General features: G+C 41.3%; 1 protein-coding gene across 6 annotated transcripts in view; it reads right to left on the bottom strand.

Annotated features, from left to right (window-relative positions):
• Positions 1-22,031, bottom strand: part of CPPED1 (calcineurin like phosphoesterase domain containing 1) — a 106,391-nt gene that overhangs the window by 66,566 nt on the left and 17,794 nt on the right. Inside the window, exons 1-2 of one of the 6 annotated variants that reach the window (XM_039493249.1) lie at positions 18,083-18,376; positions 3,872-4,090 (exon numbers count right to left, since the gene is read on the bottom strand). In XM_039493249.1, the coding sequence (XP_039349183.1) occupies positions 3,872-4,090; positions 18,083-18,146 (283 nt within the window). In that variant the 5' untranslated portion in view covers positions 18,147-18,376. Of the gene's footprint in view, positions 1-3,871; positions 4,091-18,082; positions 18,377-22,031 lie in introns of those variants that run through there. The other 5 variants (XM_039493245.1, XM_039493244.1, XM_039493248.1 and 2 more) reach the window with 5 other exon arrangements.

Raw genomic sequence — 22,031 nt, 5'->3', positions numbered from 1 at the left:
GAAAGGAAACAAAGAACAGTGTGTTACAAGCACTCATGTGTGTCAGAAGAGGAAGTCTGGTAAAGAGTTTTACCAATTCTTTGGTAAAAGTGGAAAAAAATGAAGCCATCTGAATCCTTAAGTGAGAAAGGGAACTTGGCAGGGAACTGGAGATGTGATTGCACTACTTTCAAATTTTCTTAGAAGCAAATGTTATTACAAGGAAATTAGAGAGGGTAATATCAGATAAAATCTCTGTAGCAACTAATTCTAATGTCAGGGGATTGAAATTTTGGTGGAGAAAGCACAGCAAATGAGTTGTTAAGGAACGAAGAGCTTGATTCATTGCAAAATGCCTTGTGTGTTTTTCTTAAAAAAAAAAAAAAAAAAAAATACAATATCCATCAACCATCCAGACTTGGTTCCACACACATTTTTCAAAACATTTTCAGTAAATGGCTCATTATGACTTCTTTAGGATTTGGGTTTGTTTTCAACATTTTCTTCTCTTTTCGTTGATTTATTATTCCATTCATTTTCCTTTTGAAATAATTTTTATTTAAGATTATTCCAAAAGCTTACTGCAAATAAGTGAAAGAAAATGTTAGGAAAAAAAATACAAGACCCCACCAAAAATTTCAGTTCCTCCAAGGCATCCATATTTTTATGTTCATTCATTTATGATTAGACCAGAATCCTTCCTCTTTGTACTTATCTTCTATAGAATATTTTTCTGACTGTTTCCATTCCACTTGCTGTTTCAAGCAAGTCTCAATGACCTTTTGGGCAAACATCCAAAGAACATTGACGGAGTTTATGCCCATGATGAGATTGCACACACAGTCTCTTAGCCAAAGAATGATTTACTTTAGCGTCTTAGTCTCTTTTCAGTTTAGACAGAATGACAAATTACTGGCTATAAATTGTATTTATAAAAAAGCGTCAGTAAATCATTTGTATAAACTTAAACACATGTAAACAGAATGTAAAGCAATAAAAGAGCTGTTCTAGTAGGAGCTACACTTTCCTTTAATAGTCTATTTCCTTAGCTCTCCATAAAGTGTCTAATAAGCATAAAGCAGATGTATAGAATATTGCTTCATTGATTTAAGATTACATGTTTACATTTACATAGGATCAAAGCAAGATATACTTGTACTACCTATAGTTACTAGCTATCTTTACACAGAAAGAAGAGATGAGACAAAGGTGAAAGGCCAAATGAAACTGCTCTCTCCTGCTACTACTTGGAAATTGCAATAGGCTGCTGCCAATATTTATACAATGCATAGCAAATACACTATACAGATCATAAGTAGTCTTAGGTCTACAATCTGTTCAGTTTAACATTCATATATTTTGTAACTAAGATGACTATTTGATAACAATTTGCCATACTCTGACAAATTTGTTTCTTACGTTTTATGATAAATCAGAGCCCCATGTTCATGAAAGATGCCAGACCGGTGATACTTAGACCTCAGTGGTTCAGGAGTCAAATTAATGATCAACATTACCCAAAAGAGCCACAGTAGTGTGAATTCGTTGTTTCATTTACTATTATATATTCATATTTAAACAATGTGACGGGAAATATTTAGTTTTTTATATCTGTATATATTCTCACAGCAAACATGACTGAACAAGTATTATTATTTATCAGCTACAACTGGGTAAGTAAAAAAAGTAATAGTAAAAACATCCCGATTGGTTAATAACTTAGACTGGTTAATAATAAAAATCACAGTGTTTTAATATCACATGCTACAGGAGACACATTAAAGAGCCACTTGCAGTTCACAAGAGTCAGTCTGAGTATCACTGTGCTAGACAGATAATACTGGTTGGAAAAGTCCACTATCCAACTCCCACCCCACCAAAATAAATAAATAAATAAATGTACAAGGGTGACAGCATACAAATTTCTGCATTCTGTCCTGCCAGAACCTGATCTGTACAGACACCATCTAGAGATGAAAGGATAGATCAGGCTCTACACCCATTTGGTCCTTAGTCTCTCTGAAATTTTTAACAAGAGGACTACTTATGACGGAGCTTGTTATATGGACATGAATCCTGAGTAGACAAAACTCTTTTCAGAGGTTTAAGAGCCATTTTATGTTAATGACTTTCAGGAAATACCCATGCAAGGTGAAATCCAGTATACCAGTTTTATATTAGGTTACTGCATTATTTAATTTGGTGACTGGAAGTCCTCCAACAGATGCAGCAGACATATTATAGCTGGTTTCTGGAGTTTCCCCTGTGCGCTCTCTCCCCTTCCCCCCCGAGGGGATACTGGAAGCAACAAAATTGGAATATTACTACAAACAAACAAACTGGGGATATCTGTTGAAAATCTCATTACCTTTTTGTACTGGGAAAGTCAGACTCTTTAAAAGATGTGGCAATCCTTTACGCAATGGAGAGATTAGCAAGTGATAAGGTCCACTGCTGTAATACTGAAGTTCATGGGAGTTTTGCCTCCATTGATGTAGTATCATGACCCTTTAGTCTTTTCTCCCTTCTGAGGGAGAGTAAGTTTTACAATTTTATATTGATTTTATGATGTTCACTTTTTAAATTGAACTCCCAAATTGAAGGGAAATCCTATATGACAACCTAAGTACCAAACATACTGTATATTTTTACCACTGTGTAAGGATAATTTTGTTTGAAATTAAGTATGATTACATCATATTCTATTTACGGAGCACCTTTAATCCAAAGCATTGGAGAAAGATGACAATAAAACACACAATCAACAATTCATAAAATGTTAACAACCAGCGATCCTGAGTGAGAGCAAAATACAAGAAAAGGGAAGAGACTTCAAATCGTAAGCAGCAGCAGCTTGAGTTAATACTTTCAATGATGCCTGAATTAAATAAACCAGTGAAGTGACCTAGAGATGAAAAACCATATCCTATGATCAAATGATAGAACTATCCAATACCCTTATGTTATTTTGCTTAGTTTAACAGATTATTTCACTAGGAAGTTTAAATTTGGTGGTTTCCTATGCTTTTCTATTATCAAAGCCATGTACAGATTAAAATAAATAAATAAAATAAATAAATAAAATCTGTGGCCTATAACCCCCTAACATCAATTAGGGCTTCTAATTAAAATTGCCAAGATGTTGAGGTTTTTAAATAAGAAAACCCCATAAAGTCTATTAAACTATTTATACAATTCCAATAAAATTATTTATCTTTTTAAACAAAAAGAACAGTTATGGTAAAGAAAATGTACTGGTCTAGTTGCAAAAGTAAGGAACAACTAAATCTTGTAATCCATATTTGTATATGTTCTGTTGTAGCCTGCTTCAGTATATAACACTAGTCTGATCTCATGGTCCTGCAATCATAGGTTAGAATTCTACTCTCTGAATTGTATTAGGGCATTTTAAGATAGAGTATACTACTTTTAAGATGAAGATTCTATTAAGCATTAGAAAGATCTCTCTGAAGATTTTCTATTAGGCCCCAAACTCAACTCCCTTTAGGTACTCAAATGCATAGCTATTCCTTGGTTCTCTCCTGGCTGGAGTCCCTATACTGTTTATGAAATTAATACTTTTGGTGAAAGTACTTTTACATGTCCTCTTAAAAATGTTATTTCATTCTAACAGCAAATTTCTCTAAGCCACAGGAAGAAGTTACTAACAGAGAGGCAGAGCTAGCATGCATGAATGGCACAGGGAGTCAACTGGAGAGGTCAGAATACTACTTCAAGCATGAGTTTAGAAGCACACATCCACAAGAACACGATACTATACAGTACCTAATACTATGCCCGACTGTAAAACTAAGGAAATTATAGATCACATCTAAAATTAAAAAAAGAAAATGGGAATATGATTACCAGTGTACATTTTTAACAGTCTTACCTGGCATACCATGTATGAGGTCACCACACAGTACAAAGAACTTGGGCTTGGGGTTTAACTGGTTAATGGCTTGCACAGCTTGCTCTGTTAATTTGATCTCCTCTTCCCATTCATCACCTCCATTGTCACAGTCACCAATTGCCCAGGCTTTCATCAGTCCAAACTGAGGATCCGCTCCTTGGATGAAGTAGAAAGGGGCTTTCCATTGACATTCATCATCTTAAAAAATAAAATAAATAAATAAATAAAATAGTAAAATCGTAAAGGGAAAGGAAATTTTCCCTGTATTATCAAGGTGAAGAGTAACTTTCTTTAAATGAAGGCCACTTTGATACGGTAGGCACAACACTTTAATAGAGTAAGCACAAGCATAATATTTCCCTATAACAGATTAGAGCATTTGTATTTATTGTAATTATGCAATGCTGACATGTGGCTACATGATGACTAAAGAAAAAGCATACCAACAACAAAGCAAATGCTGCTTAAAACTTCAGGACTACAACATAGCTCAATAGCATGGAACATATGAGATTCATTTTCAATTATTGCCTTTTTAATTAAATTAAAAATGCGCACTATATTTTATGGTGTCAGAAGAAATACACTTAAATTATTACTATGTTAAATACTTTTTGCTCTTACCCTCCTAGAGAAAGCTTGAAAAATGCACACACTAGTGCAAAGCTCTTGCTAGCCAGAGAGACATCCACTGTATAGGATGCAGGACAGCAACCCAGTAGGAATTGCAGCATTCTTTCCTCATTCCCAGCAGCTCAGGGCTGGCCCATGCCAGCCGAATTGCTCTTATGAGGCTTGGGCAGGAACTTTCCTAGGCTCGGGCTGGTACGCTCTCTCCTCACTGGGTCCTAGAGCCCGGGCTTCTAGCCTGAGCCTGGAAGTGACACTACAAACAAACAGCCCTGCAGCCCGAGCCCCATAAGGCCAAATCAGCTGGCACAGGCCAGCTGCAGGAGTCTAACTGTGGTATAGACATACCCATAAGATCAACTGGCAGTGAGGTCCAGGCACACCACCTTCCTCTTTGACTTGAACTTTGGGCTGGTAGTTTTAATTCTCTGGCAAATTTTTCAAGCCTGCTCTCATACATTTCAGTTGCACTATTTAGACTTACAAAAGGCTCTCCCCACTCCCATAACATTACCATGACTGAAGTGCTTTTCCTTCTCAAAATGCTATACAACATTTACTAGTATACTTTGAAATATTATAAATAATTTATTTTATTGCTTGTTTTTTATTTGCTAGCTTTGGTCATTTACATCGGGTCTCAAAGTCATTAGTGAGAAATGGAAGGGTCAAATGGAAACCTTAATTTAGGATGCTCTTAATGGCTCCTGAAACCTAGAAAAAAAAAATATAAGCCTGGAGGCAAACTAAAATATGTACAGCTTCCCCCACGTTCCGCTTGAGACCAGAAACTTATAGAAGGAAAGAATAGGGGTTTTGTAGTTTCAGTTAATTTTTTGTACTTTTGTCCCTCAGATATCTCAGTAACGGGTATCACAAAAAAACCTTAGATAATGTAGATAGCAAAGCAGGCTAAGAAAAATTTTCTCATTACTTGTCCATGAATAGCTAAGACCATATTCTGCTAGAGATAAGAGAATGTGGGTGTCCCAACTTTTCTCTAAACTACAGTACAAACTTTTCAAAAATATACTGCTGCTGCCCTGATTGTCTAAAGGCATTTCCTTGCATTCCAAGTGTTTGGTTTTGGACTACTGCAGCTGCGTTTCTTCCTTTTATGCTCTTCTTTAAGGTATGTGACTCTCACTTTGGGCTAGTCTACACTAGAAACGCTACTGTGGCACAGCTGCACCAAAGTTCTCCTGCCGACATAGCGCTGTACACACCAGCATTTAGGTCAGTGTAACTTAGGGTATGGCTACACTGGCGAGTTGCAGCGCTGGAAAGCCTCCATCAGCGCTGCAATTAGTAAGTGGCCACACCTGCAGGGCACTTCCAGTGCTGCAACTCCCTGGCTGCAGCGCTGGCCGTACACCTCACTCAGCATGGGGAATAAGGATTCCAGCGCTGGTGCTGCAGCGCTGGTCATCAAGTGTGGCCACACACCAGCGCTGTGATTGGCCTCCAGGGTATAAGGATGTATCCCAGAATGCTTTTATAAATTACTCTCTTTGTTTTGTTATGCAGCCTCTCTTTGTTTTGTTGTGAACTCCGAGCTCCGTTGATCCCGGAGCTGTTTATCTACAAACACAGCTCCTGTTTGCTGTGATCAATCTGTGAACAATCAAATGAGATAATGAGGCAGGCAGGCAGGGAGTGTTTGCTTGACAGAAACAGCGGGGTCAGAGGGGAGAAAGGGAGTCGTGTTGGCTGCAGGCTGTTTGCAGTTAAGAGTTAAGGGTAAGGGATCGGGAACATGTTCTGATTTTTCAAGTCAGGAAGCTAACACACAGTGTTGGCTCCAAAAATCCACTCTCTCTCTCCCCCCGCTCCCTGTCACACTACGCCCCACCCCACCCCCCTCTTTTGAAAAGCACCGTTGCTGCCACTTGAATGCTGGGATAGCTGTCCACAATGCATCACTCCCAACAGCGCTGCAAATGTTGCAAATGTGGCCACACTCCAGCGCTGGCAGCTGTGAGTGTGGCCACACACCAGCGCTGGCCCTGCACAGCTGGACGACCAGCGCTGCAACTACCAGTGCTGCAGATTTGTAAGTGTAGCCATACCCTTATTTACATCCCTGAGTGACATAAGTTGTATCGACATAACCTGTGGTGTAGACAAACCCTTTGTCTTACCCCTTTTAGTTTTATCCTTGCTTTAATATCTACAATTAAAACATTCACTGGTAGCTGTCTGAAGTCCTGGAGCTTATTTATTATATAAGTGGATGGGTTTGTTTTTATTAAATTCATGATGAAAAACCCACATTCTACCACTACAGTGCTTCAGAACAAGGAGAACTGTATTTCCACCAGAATTCTCTCTGACCAGGGTTACACAACATAATAGTTGGAATTGTGGTAACTGCAATAGTGGAATTACAATATAATAAAAAGCTAGTGTAGAAACATGCTCAGTGCCCCTGGAACTACAGATTCAAATGTTATCAAGGTGAGCTCAGAACTTCATCCTTCCAAGGTAGCTAATTTCTAGGCAACCTACAGCAAGTCAGTTTTTGCAGATAAGCCCTTAAAAATCAAAAACAAATTTAAAAAAATTAGGCTCCTAAACCCATAGTTAGCCAGCTAAATAAATGGCCTGATTTGGGGATCCTTTAGGAGGAAACACTTTTTTTTAAAGTGTTTAACAACCTTGAAACTCAAACACAAACTGGTAAAAGTAACTGCTCTTCTTAATGCATGCCATTCCACTTTCCTTTCCTTCAACAAGCAAGAGATATCAGGATCAGTTCTGAGTTATTAACTGCTGCCATTAGCGCCACATCTCTTTGCCAAATGTAGGTTCCTACATTTCACTTAATTTAAAATATAATTGTTAAATAAAACAATTTATAGTCAGCTAACATCTATCAATTCATACAGTCATCGTCCTCTTGTATATTAATAATACCTCTAAATCTCACGTTTTACAGACTGAAAACCTTTATCCATCAGTTTTTAAATCTGAAATGCAACCTTTAACATTTGCAAATTAGAAAACTCATTCAGACAGGTTTTTATGCAGAGAAGTGAAATGATCCATCAATCCATCTGTTTTCTATAGAATCCTTTTGGAACTGCTGAATGACACAACATAATTTAGCTTTTTATTTCACGTGTCTTGCATGGAAAATGAGAAATACGACTGTCATAAAAATCAGTTTATGTGCTGCATGGAAGACATTGTTTAGGCAGAGAAATCAACTTAAAAAAATCTAAGTGAAAAGCTATAAAGATGAGTTAAGGAAGCCTGCATCTCTAAGGGTTCTAACTCAGCAGACATGTTCTGTAACTTAGTAAGGAAAAGGAGGGTTCGGAAAAGCTATTCAATTTGGAGGAGTAGGAAGCTTTCCAAGGTCAGGCTGTCTGGTGCTGCTTGCTCCTGCTCAAAGTTTCTCCATTCTGCTACACAATGAAAACAGACCAGATTCCTCTCAGTTTTCACTGTTGCTAGTGAGAACTCTGTAGGCAGCTGTGAAACTGATAAGAACCAAGTCAATTTCACTGCTGCTCTGGAAAGCTCCACACAACACAGGAGACAAGCACTATAGGAGAATACAAAGGAGAGTCTCTGGGAAAAGTAGAGTATAAGGCACCGTATCAGAAACGCTCATGCAGCAGCACAGAGGAACAAGGAGAAAGTACTTCTCTCTTCCAGAAGCTAGAGAAGGCTGAGGGCTTCAATTTTATCAAACACATACTAAAAGAAGCCCTCGAGGAATTCCACCGAGATTTTAACAATTTCCATCCCACCATCAACCTCAGCCTAGACCAATCCACACAAGCGGTCCATTTCCTAGACACTACTGTGCTAATAAACGATGGTCACATAAATACCACCCTATACCGGAAACCCACTGACCGCTATACTTACTTACATGCCTCCAGCTTCCATCCCGGACACACCACACGATCCATTGTCTACAGCCAAGCTCTAAGATACAACCGTATTTGCTCCAATCCCTCAGACAGAGATAAACACCTACAAGATCTCTATCAAGCATTCTTAAACCTACAATACCCACCTGCTGAAGTGAAAAAACAGATTGACAGAGCCAGAAGAGTACCCAGAAGCCACCTACTACAGGACAGGCCTAAAAAAGAAAATAACAGAACACCACTAGCCATCACCTACAGCCCCCAACTAAAACCTCTCCGGCGCATCATCAAAGATTTACAACCTATCCTTAAAGATGATCCCTCACTCTCACAGATCTTGGGAGACAGGCCAGTCCTCGCTTATAGACAGCCTCCCAACCTGAAGCAAATACTCACCAGCAACCGCACACCATACAACATAAACACTAACCCAGGAACCTATCCTTGCAACAAAGCCCGATGCCAGCTCTGTCCACATATCCATTCAAGTGACACCATCATAGGACCTAATCACATCAGACACGCCATCAGGGGCTCGTACACCTGCACATCTACCAACGTGATATATGCCATCATATGCCAGCAATGCCCCTCTGCCATGTACATTGGCCAAACCAGACAGTCTCTACGCAAAAGAATAAATGGACACAAATCTGACATCAGGAATCATAACATTCAAAAACCAGTGGGAGAACACTTCAACCTCTCTAACCACTCAGTGACAGACTTGAAGGTGGCAATTTTGCAACAAAAAAACTTCAAAAACAGACTCCAAAGAGAAACTGCTGAACTTGAATTAATATGCAAACTAGATACTATTAACTGTGGACTAAACAAAGACTGGGAATGGTTGGGTCATTACACCAATTGAATCTATTTCCCTATGTTAAGTTCTCCTCACACCTTCTATGGGCCATCTTAATTATCACTTCAAAAGTTTTTTTCCTCCTGCTAAGGATAGCTCATCTCAATTGATTAGACTCTACCTGTTGGTATGCATACTTCCACCTTTTCATGTTCTCTGTATGTATAAATATCCCCTGTCTGTGTGTTCCATTCTATGCATCCGAAGAAGTGAGCTGCAGCTCACGAAAGCTTATGCTAAAATAAATTTGTTAGTCTTTAAGGTGCCACAAGTACTCCTGTTTTTTTTTTATACTAAACAGAGGTTTTACACAAAAATGAACCACCTGAACAGGGTCAAAGAAAGAATCCCAGCACCCACCCCTTTTTCAACAACTTGAGCTACACAGTTGGCTCATCACCTGATTACTGTCCCTGACAACAAGGACATCTGCTTTTTTCATACTAATTGGTTACTGGCTATTAAATTTAGTCCTCTACCTTATAGGTGTATGAAAGTTCCCATGACTTAAATGTACATGTATTGGTGTGAGTGATATGGGGATGCATTAGAAAAGAGAAGTTCAGTATATAGAGAGATTCTATGAGGAGAAGTGGCAGAAGAACTTACAATGGAGAAAGGGAAAGAGACACGGGAATGGAAGGATTGCGAATAAACAGAGGAAAGAGAAACTGAAATGATGCAGGAAAAGTTACACCATCACCTATCATAAGAAAGAAAAAAGAAGAAATTGAGTGACGCCAGGAAGGGGAAGAAGATGCATCAAAACTGAGAGTTGCAAGAAGCAGAGATGGGCAAAGAGTATTTGGTTAATATATTGTTTGATTAAATTATTCAACAATGCCATGGCAAACAGTCAGCTATATTTTTGTGGTATTAGCTCAGCTACACGGTAAACAACAATGAAGATCAATACATAATATATTCAACACTTTTCTGCTATTTGATCAGTCCAAGTAGTAAGTTCCTTTTTCAGAAAAATAGGGCTTATTTACAGAGCTCCACCAGTTTACTAATTCTTAATTAATACTTGGTGCAATTTTGAACCAATTTGGTTACACTAATGCAAAAGGCTGTATATTGGTTTAAACCAGCCTTATTATACTGTATCTTAAATTGATTAGGAACAGATTTAAGATAATCCAAGATAAATCACTCTTTACACACAGTTTGCACCAGTTTAGTGTAAACCTCTGCAAAACCCTGTGTGAAGAAAGATTATTCATAAATAAAATGTTCATAGACAATATTACAATTAGATACTGCACAGCAGTTTTGTACTTCAAAACTGCAATGGGCAATGGCTTTTTTGAGAGTGTGCAGGTATCACTCTAGCCAGGTGTTTTAGTCCTCAATGCTAGTGGAGGTCAGGTACATTTTCATACCCCTTTGGGTAGATTATATAATCACAAACACAAGGGTTATTCAAAGGGCGAGCATCAAATGATTTTCCTTTCCATCTTAGTTGAAACATCATATAATTTAGCAGAGTCCAGAGAATTAAAAACTGGCTCGCCATCTCCATGGTGGCTGTAATGCTACAGTCTCAAATAAGGCCAATGTCTGAACAATGTACTACAACATCACTAATTCCTAATTCCGACATGTAATCATGAGAAACAGATATAATAGCTTCTCCACAAACATGTGTCAGGTGCGGGGAAAAAAAAAGTAAAAGTTTTTAACTGAGTTTTAATCAATAAGGAGGAGGAGGATACACTTCTGTTTCCAGAAGCTAGATTATTCTAAGTGTTCCATTTTTTCAGTTTTTACCAATTTTCACCAATAAATTACTAGGTTTTTTTTTTTTAATTAAAGGAGTTCAGTTTTAACTGATTTACACCAGTTTAAATCAATCCACTCAATTTTTTTTGGATATTTATTTTTGTTAAACACTAATGCTTTACGTGATTGCTGTTTCCTGCAGCTCTGAGATTGAAACAATTTCTCAGTGTAAGACACAGAGCACACGACGGAAATCAGGGGAAAAAAAATAAAACAATGTTAATATCGCAGTACGACTGGCTCACTAGGAGACACTGCCCGCCTATTTTTTTTGCATCTGTTTAGTGCAGCGCTGAATGTAATCAATCAATCCTCCATAGATAAAGAGAAGGTAAATGTGGGACAAACATGCAAACTTGTGCCTGAAAACCAACATGAAAATCAGTACTTAAAAATTTTCAAGAAAAGTAAAGACTGGAGTGAAGAGGATGCATTGCGCTGCAATTACTGCAGCACTGAGGTGAGTGCTCATGCTGACAGAATAAAGGAGCATATTGAAAGCAAGCAACTCAAGTAGCTTAAAGAAGGAAGTGAGCTTTGGGATAAGCACTCAATATCAGGACCTTCACCAGGGTTTTCATGAAAGAGAGAACACAGCATAGTTGTGTCAATGAATGCGTGCACGCTCTTTGTTTCGCCAGACAACCACTGTTAATTGCAGAGGAATCTACTGGTGACTTTGTGCAACAATACTGTCCACCAGCAAAAACCCTTCTGAATGCAGACAACCTCACTCATAAATATCTGAAAGAAAATGATACTTTAGTATCTAAACTGACAGAATGAACTGATGGAAATGTGATGTCTAGTCTGATTTTTGATAAGTCTCCTGATGCTTTGGACTATCCAATTCTTGGCCTTTTGTTTTGGTTTTTTTATTTCTTATTTTTTATTTATTTTTATTTTATTTTATTTTTATTGTGCTGATGTGACACAGTAGTAATCAACCTGTTTGAGATGTACCAACTAACTTGGTACAATGTGGCCACAATTAACACAGATTTGGCTTCCTACATGGCTAAATTTGCACAGGAGATTAAACTCAATCAGAATCCGGAGTTGCTACACATTACCTGTTCTGCTCATCTGATTAACATTGTGCTGTCAGCAGCTACTGCTATAGAAGAAATGAAAGATGTGAAATCTTGCATCATTAGGTTTTCGGCCATTTTCAAGCATGCAAACAAGTTGAAGGCTTTGTTTTACACAGTGCGAGACAAGTGCAGAGCTGACTGCTGATTACCTACCTCTGTTGTGCCACATCAGCTGATGAGCTTTTACTTTAATGTGTGGACTGTGCTAATGAAGCTCTGACCTAGATTATTGCTGGTTCTAAAGCAGAAACACAGATGAGACTAGCAAATAACCAGAACGACCTCCAGATTCTGTGCACTAAGGTAATATTCATCATTGAAAACTTGGAATCACTGTGTGAGACACAGAAAACACTGGCATTTTCTCCAACTACTGCCAACACGTTTGCAAATACAGATGTTTATCAAAAAATCATTCAAAACCTTCAACACAATGCTTAGCAAGACCTGGGAGATGACTATGACCTGTAATCTGAACCCTGAAGCATTTGGTGACAAAGATTCTTTTTGGAATGTCATTTAGGTGTTTCACCCCTTTCTCAAGATGAATTCTGCAGCCAGAACGTTTCAATCATTTGCCACGGACAATGAAATTTCAAATCTGGAAGGGGAATTTACTACTTTCATGAACTTGCCTAACCCTGACAATGCAAAACTGGATGTGCTGGCTTTTTGGAACAATCATCAAAACACACTTCCCAACTTCAGCAAAGTGGCATGGCAAGCTTTGAGTGTACCCCTGGATCTATTAATACAGAGAGCACCTTTTCAAAGTTGGACTACTTCCAAGACAGCAAGAGGCTTAACATGAGTGAGGATACTTGGAAGAAAATTATGCAAGCATATGCAAAACAAGCTCCCTGCCTGCCCTGGCCCCACGCCGCGCCCAGAAGCGGCCATTGCAGCTCCGCGGCCAGGGGTCTCCTTCTGTGCACTGCTCCTGCCTGCAAGCACCACCACTGCAGTTCCCATTGGCTGAGACATGGAAGCTGTGGCCAATGGGAGCTGCGGGGGGCAGTGCTTTCAGAGAGGGGCAGTGCATGGAGCCATGTGCCCTCTGGGCTCCCTGCCCAGGGGCGGCAGGAGCACGCTGGCCCCTTCCAGGCGCGGCATGGGGCCGGGGTAGGTAGGGAGCCTACCTTAGTGACAGCCATGCTGCACCACCAACCGGGACCGCTGGAGGTAAGTGCTGTCCAGCAGGAGGCTGCACCCCAACCCTCTGCCCCACCTTCCAGAGCCAGCACCCTGTACCTCCTCCTGCACCCCAACCCACTGCCCCAGGCTCAGCCCAGAGCCCCCTCCCACACTGCAAACCCCTCGGCCCAAGCTGTGAGCCCTCACCCCCTCCCAAACCCCTACTCCAGCCTGGTGAAAGTGAGTGAGGTTGGGGGAGAGCAAACGACGGAGGGGGGGGGAACAGTGAGTGGGGCAGGGCTTTGGGGAAGGGGCAGGGCCATTGGGGAAGGGGTGGGGTAGATCCTGGGTTGCCCTTAAATTCAAAAAGTGATCTTGGGTGTAAAAAGGTTGAACACTGTAGTATATCATTTATAATTTCCTGTTTAATTCTAAAAACTTCTCACTAATTGTGACTTTAAAAAATGCTGCCATTATTGCTTCTATGAGCAGGTACAAAGACTGATTTCATCCATCAAGCAAACCACAGCTTGGGTTTCTCAGGTCTTTATACACAGGCTAGAAATCCCTTTAGCCTGGGTCCAGCACTCCTTCCAGTTCAGTCTTTGTTCCTCAGCTGTTTCCAGGGGTCGTTTTGTGTGGAGAACGAAGAACCACAGATGATGTCACTCCCTGCCTTATATAACTCTTGCGAATGGCAGGAACCCTTTGTTCCAAAGCTTGGTTCCCAGACCAGTTTGTGGAAAAATACTAACATCCCAAGATGGAGTCCAGCATCATGTGGCCTGGTCACATGTCCTTGTAGAGTCATACCAGGCTGTCTGTAGGGTTCTCAAGAAGGCTCACCAGGTGAAAGATAAGCTTCTCCTGAGGCCTATTGTTCTCCTTAATGACTCATTGCCCTGAATAGGCCCTTCCCAACCATCTGTCTAGAAGCTGGTGGTTAGAGAGCCTATGTATAACTGCAGCTGAGTATGCCCCTACATGTATGAATGCTGGTGAATGTGCAGGGTTGGAAGGCTTTGCAGCTTGTCACAGCAGTAGTGCGAGAGGGAGCCCAGGCTGGTGGATCAGGGGGCTCAGAGGTAACCCAGCTCCAGGTTCCACACCCCGGTGGGAACCCATGACAACCATACCATGCCATCAACTTTTGTGCTGCTGCTGGCAGCAGCTCTGCCTTCAGAGCTGGGCTCCCTGCCAGGAGCCACTGCTCTCCAGCTTAGAAGGCAGTGGCGCCACCAGCAGCAATGCAGAAGTAAGGGTAGCAGTACCGTGATATCCCTCCCTCCCCCCCAACACTCCTTTTTGGGTCAGGATCCCTACACCATGACATTTCAGATTTAAATAGCTGAAATCATGAAATTTACAATTTTTAAAATCCTACGACCATGAAATTGACCAAAGTGAATGGTGAATTTGATAGGGCCCTAGCTATGGCATTAGATAAGTACAATCACATTTTCAAACTGCACTATACAATTCCAAAAAAAATTGTTTACAATACACTGTATTGGACAAACCAAGCATTTAAAAATGTGTGATTTATTTGGCAAAATTAGTTGTCTAAACTATAGAGGGCCAAGCATCTTAACTGAAACACTACAACTGTTCTAAACAATGAGGAATTTGGGGCACAATTTCAAGTGGGTAGAGGGAATTTGGAGGAAAATGTGAAAAAAAAAACCAAGCCTAAAGTCAATACGGATCCATTTACAACTAACTGTGTGAAAGCTGAGTATACAAAAAATTCTAGGATAGAATGCAGAAGGAGTGGATTAGCAAAAGAAACAATAAGAAAAGGAAATGAGGCCCATGGGTAGTGTTTTCATGTTTTTTGAAGAAATAGTGTGCCAGAATAATATAACAGGTGAGAGGCATCTCAAAGTAGTTGAGAGATTCGTGAACAGAATGATGTCTGTGGAACAGATTAACAACAAAGACATTTGGGAACCCCAGCCCAAAATGTGAACAAATAGTTTTCATTTTCAGATGGAAGAATCTTGGGCCTATGGAGCCTGGGATCTGCATTTTCCAGCACTTTATTTATTATTTAAACATTTCTTCCATTGAACTTTAGCCTTTTTCAAAACAACAGACTAAATCTAGTACAAGGAAACATCACAGCTAGAGGTGGCAGATGAACACTGACCACAAGTTTGTAAGTCCCGTCCAAACCAATACTGGTTTGCAAAAAGATGATTTTATTGGAGGTATTTGAAGAATACCAAGTTCCCAGATGATATGAGGCAAAAAGAAAACACTTGTAAAGAATGTGGTTTGGGACAATTTTGCTTGTTGCTCTTCTCATACGACCATATTTCATTAAGTTTTTGGATCTAGTTTTGTTCAGCAATGTTTTTGCTGTTACTCGCTATTCCTTCCTTGAGATTTCACTATACAGCTGATGTAACCAGGTGGCTGATCTATTACCTGTTCCAAGAACGCTAAGTGCTTTGTTCCAAACCAACAAGCCCATCCGTAACTAATAGGTTGCCAGAATGAGTTAACATGTATTTCACAGGCTTAAAATTGGTGATTTTTTTTTTTTAAATTTGGCAGTAAGACAGACCAAATATTTCCACCAAACACCAAGAAGGCAAGAAAATATGACAATATTGCCTGGTGCTTTGTGCTCTTATTCCTCTAGCCACCTCAGCAAACCAATTCAAGAACAAATAGAGAGATAAAATCTACACCTTTTCTACGTCTGACATTCAAGATATATTAAATCAATCTTAGTTTATGGCTAGGTTAACAACCTGGGACTAGGTGTAATTATGAAAGCTGACATAATGGTAATCTTAAACTCGTACATCAAGGCATAAACTGATCACCACCTAGACCACTTACAAAGAATTAAGAAAAAAAGAACAGGAGTACTGTGGCACCTTAGAGACTAACAAATTTATTTGAGCATAAGCTGTCTGTAAGCAAGGACTGGCCTGTCTCCCAAGATCTGTGAGAGTGATGGATCGTCCTTCAGGATAGGTTGTAGATCCTTGATGATGCACTGGACACCTTCAGCCCCCAACTAAAACCTCTCCAGCGCATCATCAAGGATCTACAACCTATCCTGAAGGACGATCCATCACTCTCACAGATCTTGAGACAGGCCAGTCCTTGCTTACAGACGACCCCCCAACCTGAAGCAAATTCTTACCCGCAACCACAGACCACACAACAAAAACACTAACCCAGGAACCTATCCTTGCAACAAAGCCCGTTGCCAACTCTGTCCACATATCTATTCAGGAGACACCATCACAGGACCTAATCACATCAGCCACACTATCAGAGGCTCGTTCACCTGCATATCTACCAATGTGATATATGCCATCATGTGCCAGCAATGCCCCTCTGCCACGTACATTGGCCAAACCAGACAGTCTCTGTGTAAAAGAATAAATGGACACAAATCAGACGTCAAGAATTATAACATTCAAAAACCAGTCGGAGAACACTTCAATCTCCCTGGTCACTCGATTACAGACCTAAAAGTCACAATATTACAACAAAAAAACTTCAAAAACAGACTCCAATGAGAGACTGCTGAATTGGAATTAATTTGCAAAATGGACACCATTAAATTAGGCTTAAATAAAGACTGAGTGGATGGGTCATTACACAAAGTAAAATTATTTCCCCATGTTTATTTCCCTTCCCTCCCCACACACATACCGGTACTTGTCAACTGCAGTAAATGGACCATTTTGATTACCACTACAAAAAGTTTTTTTCTCTCCTGCTGGTAATAGCTCACCTTAACTGATCACTCTTGTTAGAGCGTGTATGGTAACACCCATTGTTTCATGTTCTCTGGGTGCGTGTATGTATGTGTGTGTGTATATATATAAATATAAAATAGCTCCCTAAAGCTTCTGCTCAAATAAATTTGTTAGGCTCTAAGGTGCCAGAAGTACTCCTGTTCTTTTAGTGGATACAGACTAACACAGCTGCTACTCTGAAAGAATTAAGTGTTACCAGGAGGTGGTATGAATGGGCCAGGGGCAGTCAATAGCCTCAAACACACCAGCCACGAACTACCAGTGGGAGGCAGCCTACTAGACTTAGTGGCCAACTCTATTTCATATTTGGTATTCAATATTATGGATTGATGTTTGTGTTTTACCGAGTTAATCACTCGGCACTGCAGTAAGTGGCGCGGGGCAATGGGAACGGGAGCCATCGCTGGGAGTTCACAGTTGTAGGGTATCAGAGGGGTAGCCGTGTCAGTCTGGTTCTGTAAAAGCAGCAAAGAATCCTGTGGCACCTTATAGACTAACAGACGTTTTGCAGCATGAGCTTTCGTGGGTGAATGCGGAGTCCCCGCGGGGGCGGGAGTGTACGTGGAGCGCCCTCAGCCACAGCTGCCCACAGCTCCCTCCTGCTGCGCGTTGCCTGTGGCGGGCGGGGGCTGCCAGGGACCCCTCCACCGCGGCTTGGGAGGACAGTGACCCTTCCCACCACGCCCCACAACAACGGCGCGACCGGGCCCCGCGGTCCCACAGTCCCTGCTAGAGCCATGACCCTCCGCCGCTCGGTGGCCCCGTTTCCTGGTGGTCAGCCCCACTCCGCAGCCAACGCACCTGCACGCCCCCCTAGACCCTCAGCCCCGCCTCTGGCTCCCCCCACCTCCCGCCAGACGGGGCCCGCGCATCTCCTGTTCCGTCCCCCCGAGGCCTGGTGGCGCCCCGGTAACGAGAGCCCGGCTGAAACTCGCGCCCCCCGCACAAACGTTCCGCCGGGTGCCGAGTTCCAGCCGCCTCCCGTCCCCGGGCTGGGCCAGGCGGCCGCGTACCTTCGCGAAAGGCGCTCAGCGTCCTGCCCCGCGCTCTTAGAAACGCGTCCCGCTCCTCGGCCATAGCGTCCGCCTAAGTGCAGCCGCGTCCCGCAACGCCAGGTGGCTGCTCCGCGGCAGGCTGGGAAACCCGGGATCCAGCGCTGGGCCGGGCCGACGGGGAGGGGAGGCGCCGCCACCGCACGAGGGGCGGGGCCCGAGGAGAGCGCGGGACGGGATGAAGGGGGAGGGGGGAGCAAAGGGGAGACAGCGGGAGGAGCCCCACTGGGCTCCTGGCCAGGAGGGTAAAGGGAGGAATCCAGCTCCTGAGGGGTGGGCAAGGCAGTTAGGGTGACCAAATGTCCCGACTTTATAGGGACAGTCTCGATTTTTGGATCTTTTTCTTATCTAGGCTCCTATTACCACCCACCCCCATCCCCATCCTGATTTTTCACACTTGCTGTCTGGTCACCCTAGAGGCAGCACCACTGGGGCGGGCAGCTTTGCACTTTGCTCAGCTGTTTTCAGCACCATGTCACTGCACAGAGTGAAAACACATGGGCACTGAGCTGACACCACCGCTGCAAACTTTTGCACGGAGGCAGCCAGAGTGCTGGGCTGCGGTGCCCGGGCCCAGCTAGATGGCTTTTGTGTGAAAGCCAAAACGTGGGCCTGTGAGACAGGAACTGAATCTGCCCCCACTATAGTCTGTCTTTTAAATTAAAGTATAAACGCATCTGAGAGTTTGTGGTTCAACTGTCTCCTTATTTGTGAAACACCTCTGAATCTGTTTCTCCCTAACAGCACTGGCGGGCAAAGTAACAACAATCGCCTCAGGCTCATGCTGTCTTTAAAGACTGTTTTTTAGGTCAGTTCATGGTTCCCTTTTCTCTTAAAAAAATGTTAATTCAAGATGCTCCACAAAGGATTTGTTTAATTTTTTTGTTTTTAAAACCAAAGGCACAACCTCTCTCACTCTGACCCCCATGTTCACCTTCTGCCCTTCTTCACCCCATTCCAGGATCTAAGTCCTCTGATAAGTCTTGCTTGTAATGGCTCCATTGTGCTTTCCTGGAGGCCTTAGGAATTGTACAGCACAGTGGAGAGCAGCCCTAGCCAGCAACCCCACATTTTTCTTTGAACTCAGCCACAGATTAAGTAGCCACACAAAGACTGGGAGGGGGAGGGAGTTCTTTTTGTATGTGCTGTGTCCAAACTGGTGGTGGGTAATGTATAAACACCCAGTAAGACATTCCCTGCCCTGAAGAGCTTTAGAACCTAAATAGACAAGACAGACAAAAGTTGGGAAGAGAAACAAAGGTACAGAAGGGGGAAGTGACTTGTTCAAGGTCATCTATCAGGACTGCAGTAAAGATGAGAATAGAATCCAGGTCTGCTAAGACTTGGTCTAGTGCTATATACAGTAGACTACACACTCTACAGCAGTGGCTCTCAACCTTTCTGGAGTCTGATTTGTCTTGCGTACCTGCGTCCCCAAGTTTCACCTCGCTTAAAAACTACTTGCTTATAAAATCAGACAAATACAAAAGTGTCACAGCACACGATTACTGAAAAATTGCTTACTTTTTCATTTTTACCATATAATTAATCATCTGGAACATAAATATTGTACTTACATGTCTGTGTAACAAGTCAACATCTGTATGATATTTTAGTTTTTACTGATTTCCCTAGTGCTTTTTATGTAACCAGCTGTAAAACTAGACAAATATGTAGATAATTTGAAGTACCCTCGGAAGACCTCTGCATATCCCCAAGGGTACATGTACTCCAGGTTGAGAACCCCTGCTCTACAGTATGAATTCTTAACCATTAGAAAGTTGTGGAAAATTCAGTTTCTAATCTTTCCAATATCAATTGCTGCAATTTAAGGTATAATTCTATGCACTCCTGAGAAATTTAAATAAAGCACTAATACAAGTAATTTTTAAATTCACTAACTTCTGATGAGGAGTAGTTAAAAATGTATTGAAAAAAGCTACTTGCCTACTCTCAGTGAAGGAAGAAATCATATTGCAAGAATGGAGGAATATTAAAGGTGAAAAGAACAAGGAGGTCTAGACTGAGGAATGAAAGTTACAAAACAGACAGATGCACATTTGAAGTTAAACCCATTCTAATCTTATACATAGACTAGAATGACTATATGCCATCTGGAATTCAGAGAATCCAGTGAATGCTGGGGGTGTAAACAACACACACAGGATTATCAACATCTGTTTCTGATGTGTCCTGATATATACACAAGTCCTTGAGGGAAGTGTTAGACAAAATAAGGGAAATAAAACTTGATATACAAAGGACTACATCTTTGTGTTTGTTAAGGGACAATATGGAATTAGAAGGATTAGCTAAATAAGAAATATAATTAATAAAATCTGATTTTAAAACTATACTATTCAAAACACCATAAACTTGCAGCAACCCTACAATAAGAGAATGGATTACAGCCCTAACAGTTATAACTAGAGGCCTACTTATTTCACATTCCTGTGAAATTGTGATCTATGGGATCAACAACAAAATTAACCTTCAAAATAAAAATATGTATTAGTCATAAAATATGCTGCAAAACTTGTGATTGCCACAATGCAAAAACAATTGTCTTATCATGCAATATCATTCCAATCATCATAGTGGATAGTTGCATGATGTAGACTAAAGTGAGCACAGCAGTCATTACAGTAGATTGTTGATTGAGAGAGTGTCTCAACTTTATGACGATAAGTGAGCACAAACAGGTTGAGTGAAAGGATTGTTGTATATAAAGATGGCTGACAAATCAAAAAAAGCAAAGAACATTTCAGCTTTGGTTAGTGTGAAGCAGTACCCATGGAGAACCTTATATGTAGTAAGGTTCAGGCAGTAAATTGTTTTGTTCATCTTACAATGTGACTCTGGATTTGTTCAGAAAAAACATAATTGGTTGCCATTTTGAGTCTGAATTGCATATTAAACAAAAAGTACATACAGAGGCTACAGGTCAGAACAAAAAACAAGCAACAGTGTCCATGATGTTTACAAGAATGATTGAAAGTAGTCGGGGGGGGGGGGGAATGATGATACAATGGAGCTAGTAGAGGCTTTCAAGGCTGCTAACGTACCTTTAGGGGAGGGGGGAAAGAGATAATCCAAAACTAAGGGAATACTTCAGAAAGCATGTAACAAATGCTGGCAGTTTCAAGTGTGCAAACAAATGTCACCAAGATTATCTAACAGAAGTAATTGTGAAGCACCTTCAGTTTACAAAATCTGTGCTGGCAGAATATGATTCCATTTCTATTGTTGCTGACAAAGCAACAGATGCATAGGATAAGTACATACTCCACATTTTATTCATACCTGCAGCTGGAAAGACAACTATGCTGTTTTCCTAACAGACTATTCAGCTCAAGTCAGTAAATTTTTCAGCTGTATCACAAGCTGTAGTAAAGGCTGGTGTAAACTAAGGGTTAGATTTCAACAAGGTCTCAGCATTTCTCTGACAATGTAATGTACATGTGCAAAGCTCTCTCTGGTATACTACAAGGAATGATGTCCAATGCAGTTCATGTTACATGTAATGCACACATTCTTTCAATGGCCAGTGATATCTGGCATACACATTTTCCTGTTCTGGGTACAGTGGTTTCTTCTTTTAAAAAGAATATTCAAGCATTGCCCAAGCCATAAACTACAACTCAAGGAGTCCATGGAGCTAACCAAAGTGGTAACCAAGCAGTGTCGCTTCCACCTGAGCCAGTGATTACAAGGTGGAATTCATAGTTTAATGCAGTTGCTTACTGTAACAGAGCCTTGGGCTGCTCGTGCCAAAAATCAGCCAGAGATCACTTAGAGTGAGCAAGCACCAGTGCCCTTTTATTTGCAGTGTCACTTCCCACCACCATCTGTATACAGTCTGTTCAACCCAGCACCCAGGGGTGGGGTCAGCTAGCTTCCTGGGCCAGCA

This window comes from Mauremys reevesii, linkage group 10 (assembly GCF_016161935.1).
Source record: "Mauremys reevesii isolate NIE-2019 linkage group 10, ASM1616193v1, whole genome shotgun sequence".
NCBI classification, from domain to species: domain Eukaryota; kingdom Metazoa; phylum Chordata; order Testudines; family Geoemydidae; genus Mauremys; species Mauremys reevesii.
Note: the sequence above shows the minus strand (reverse complement) of the source record. Positions and strands in the feature narration are given on the sequence as shown.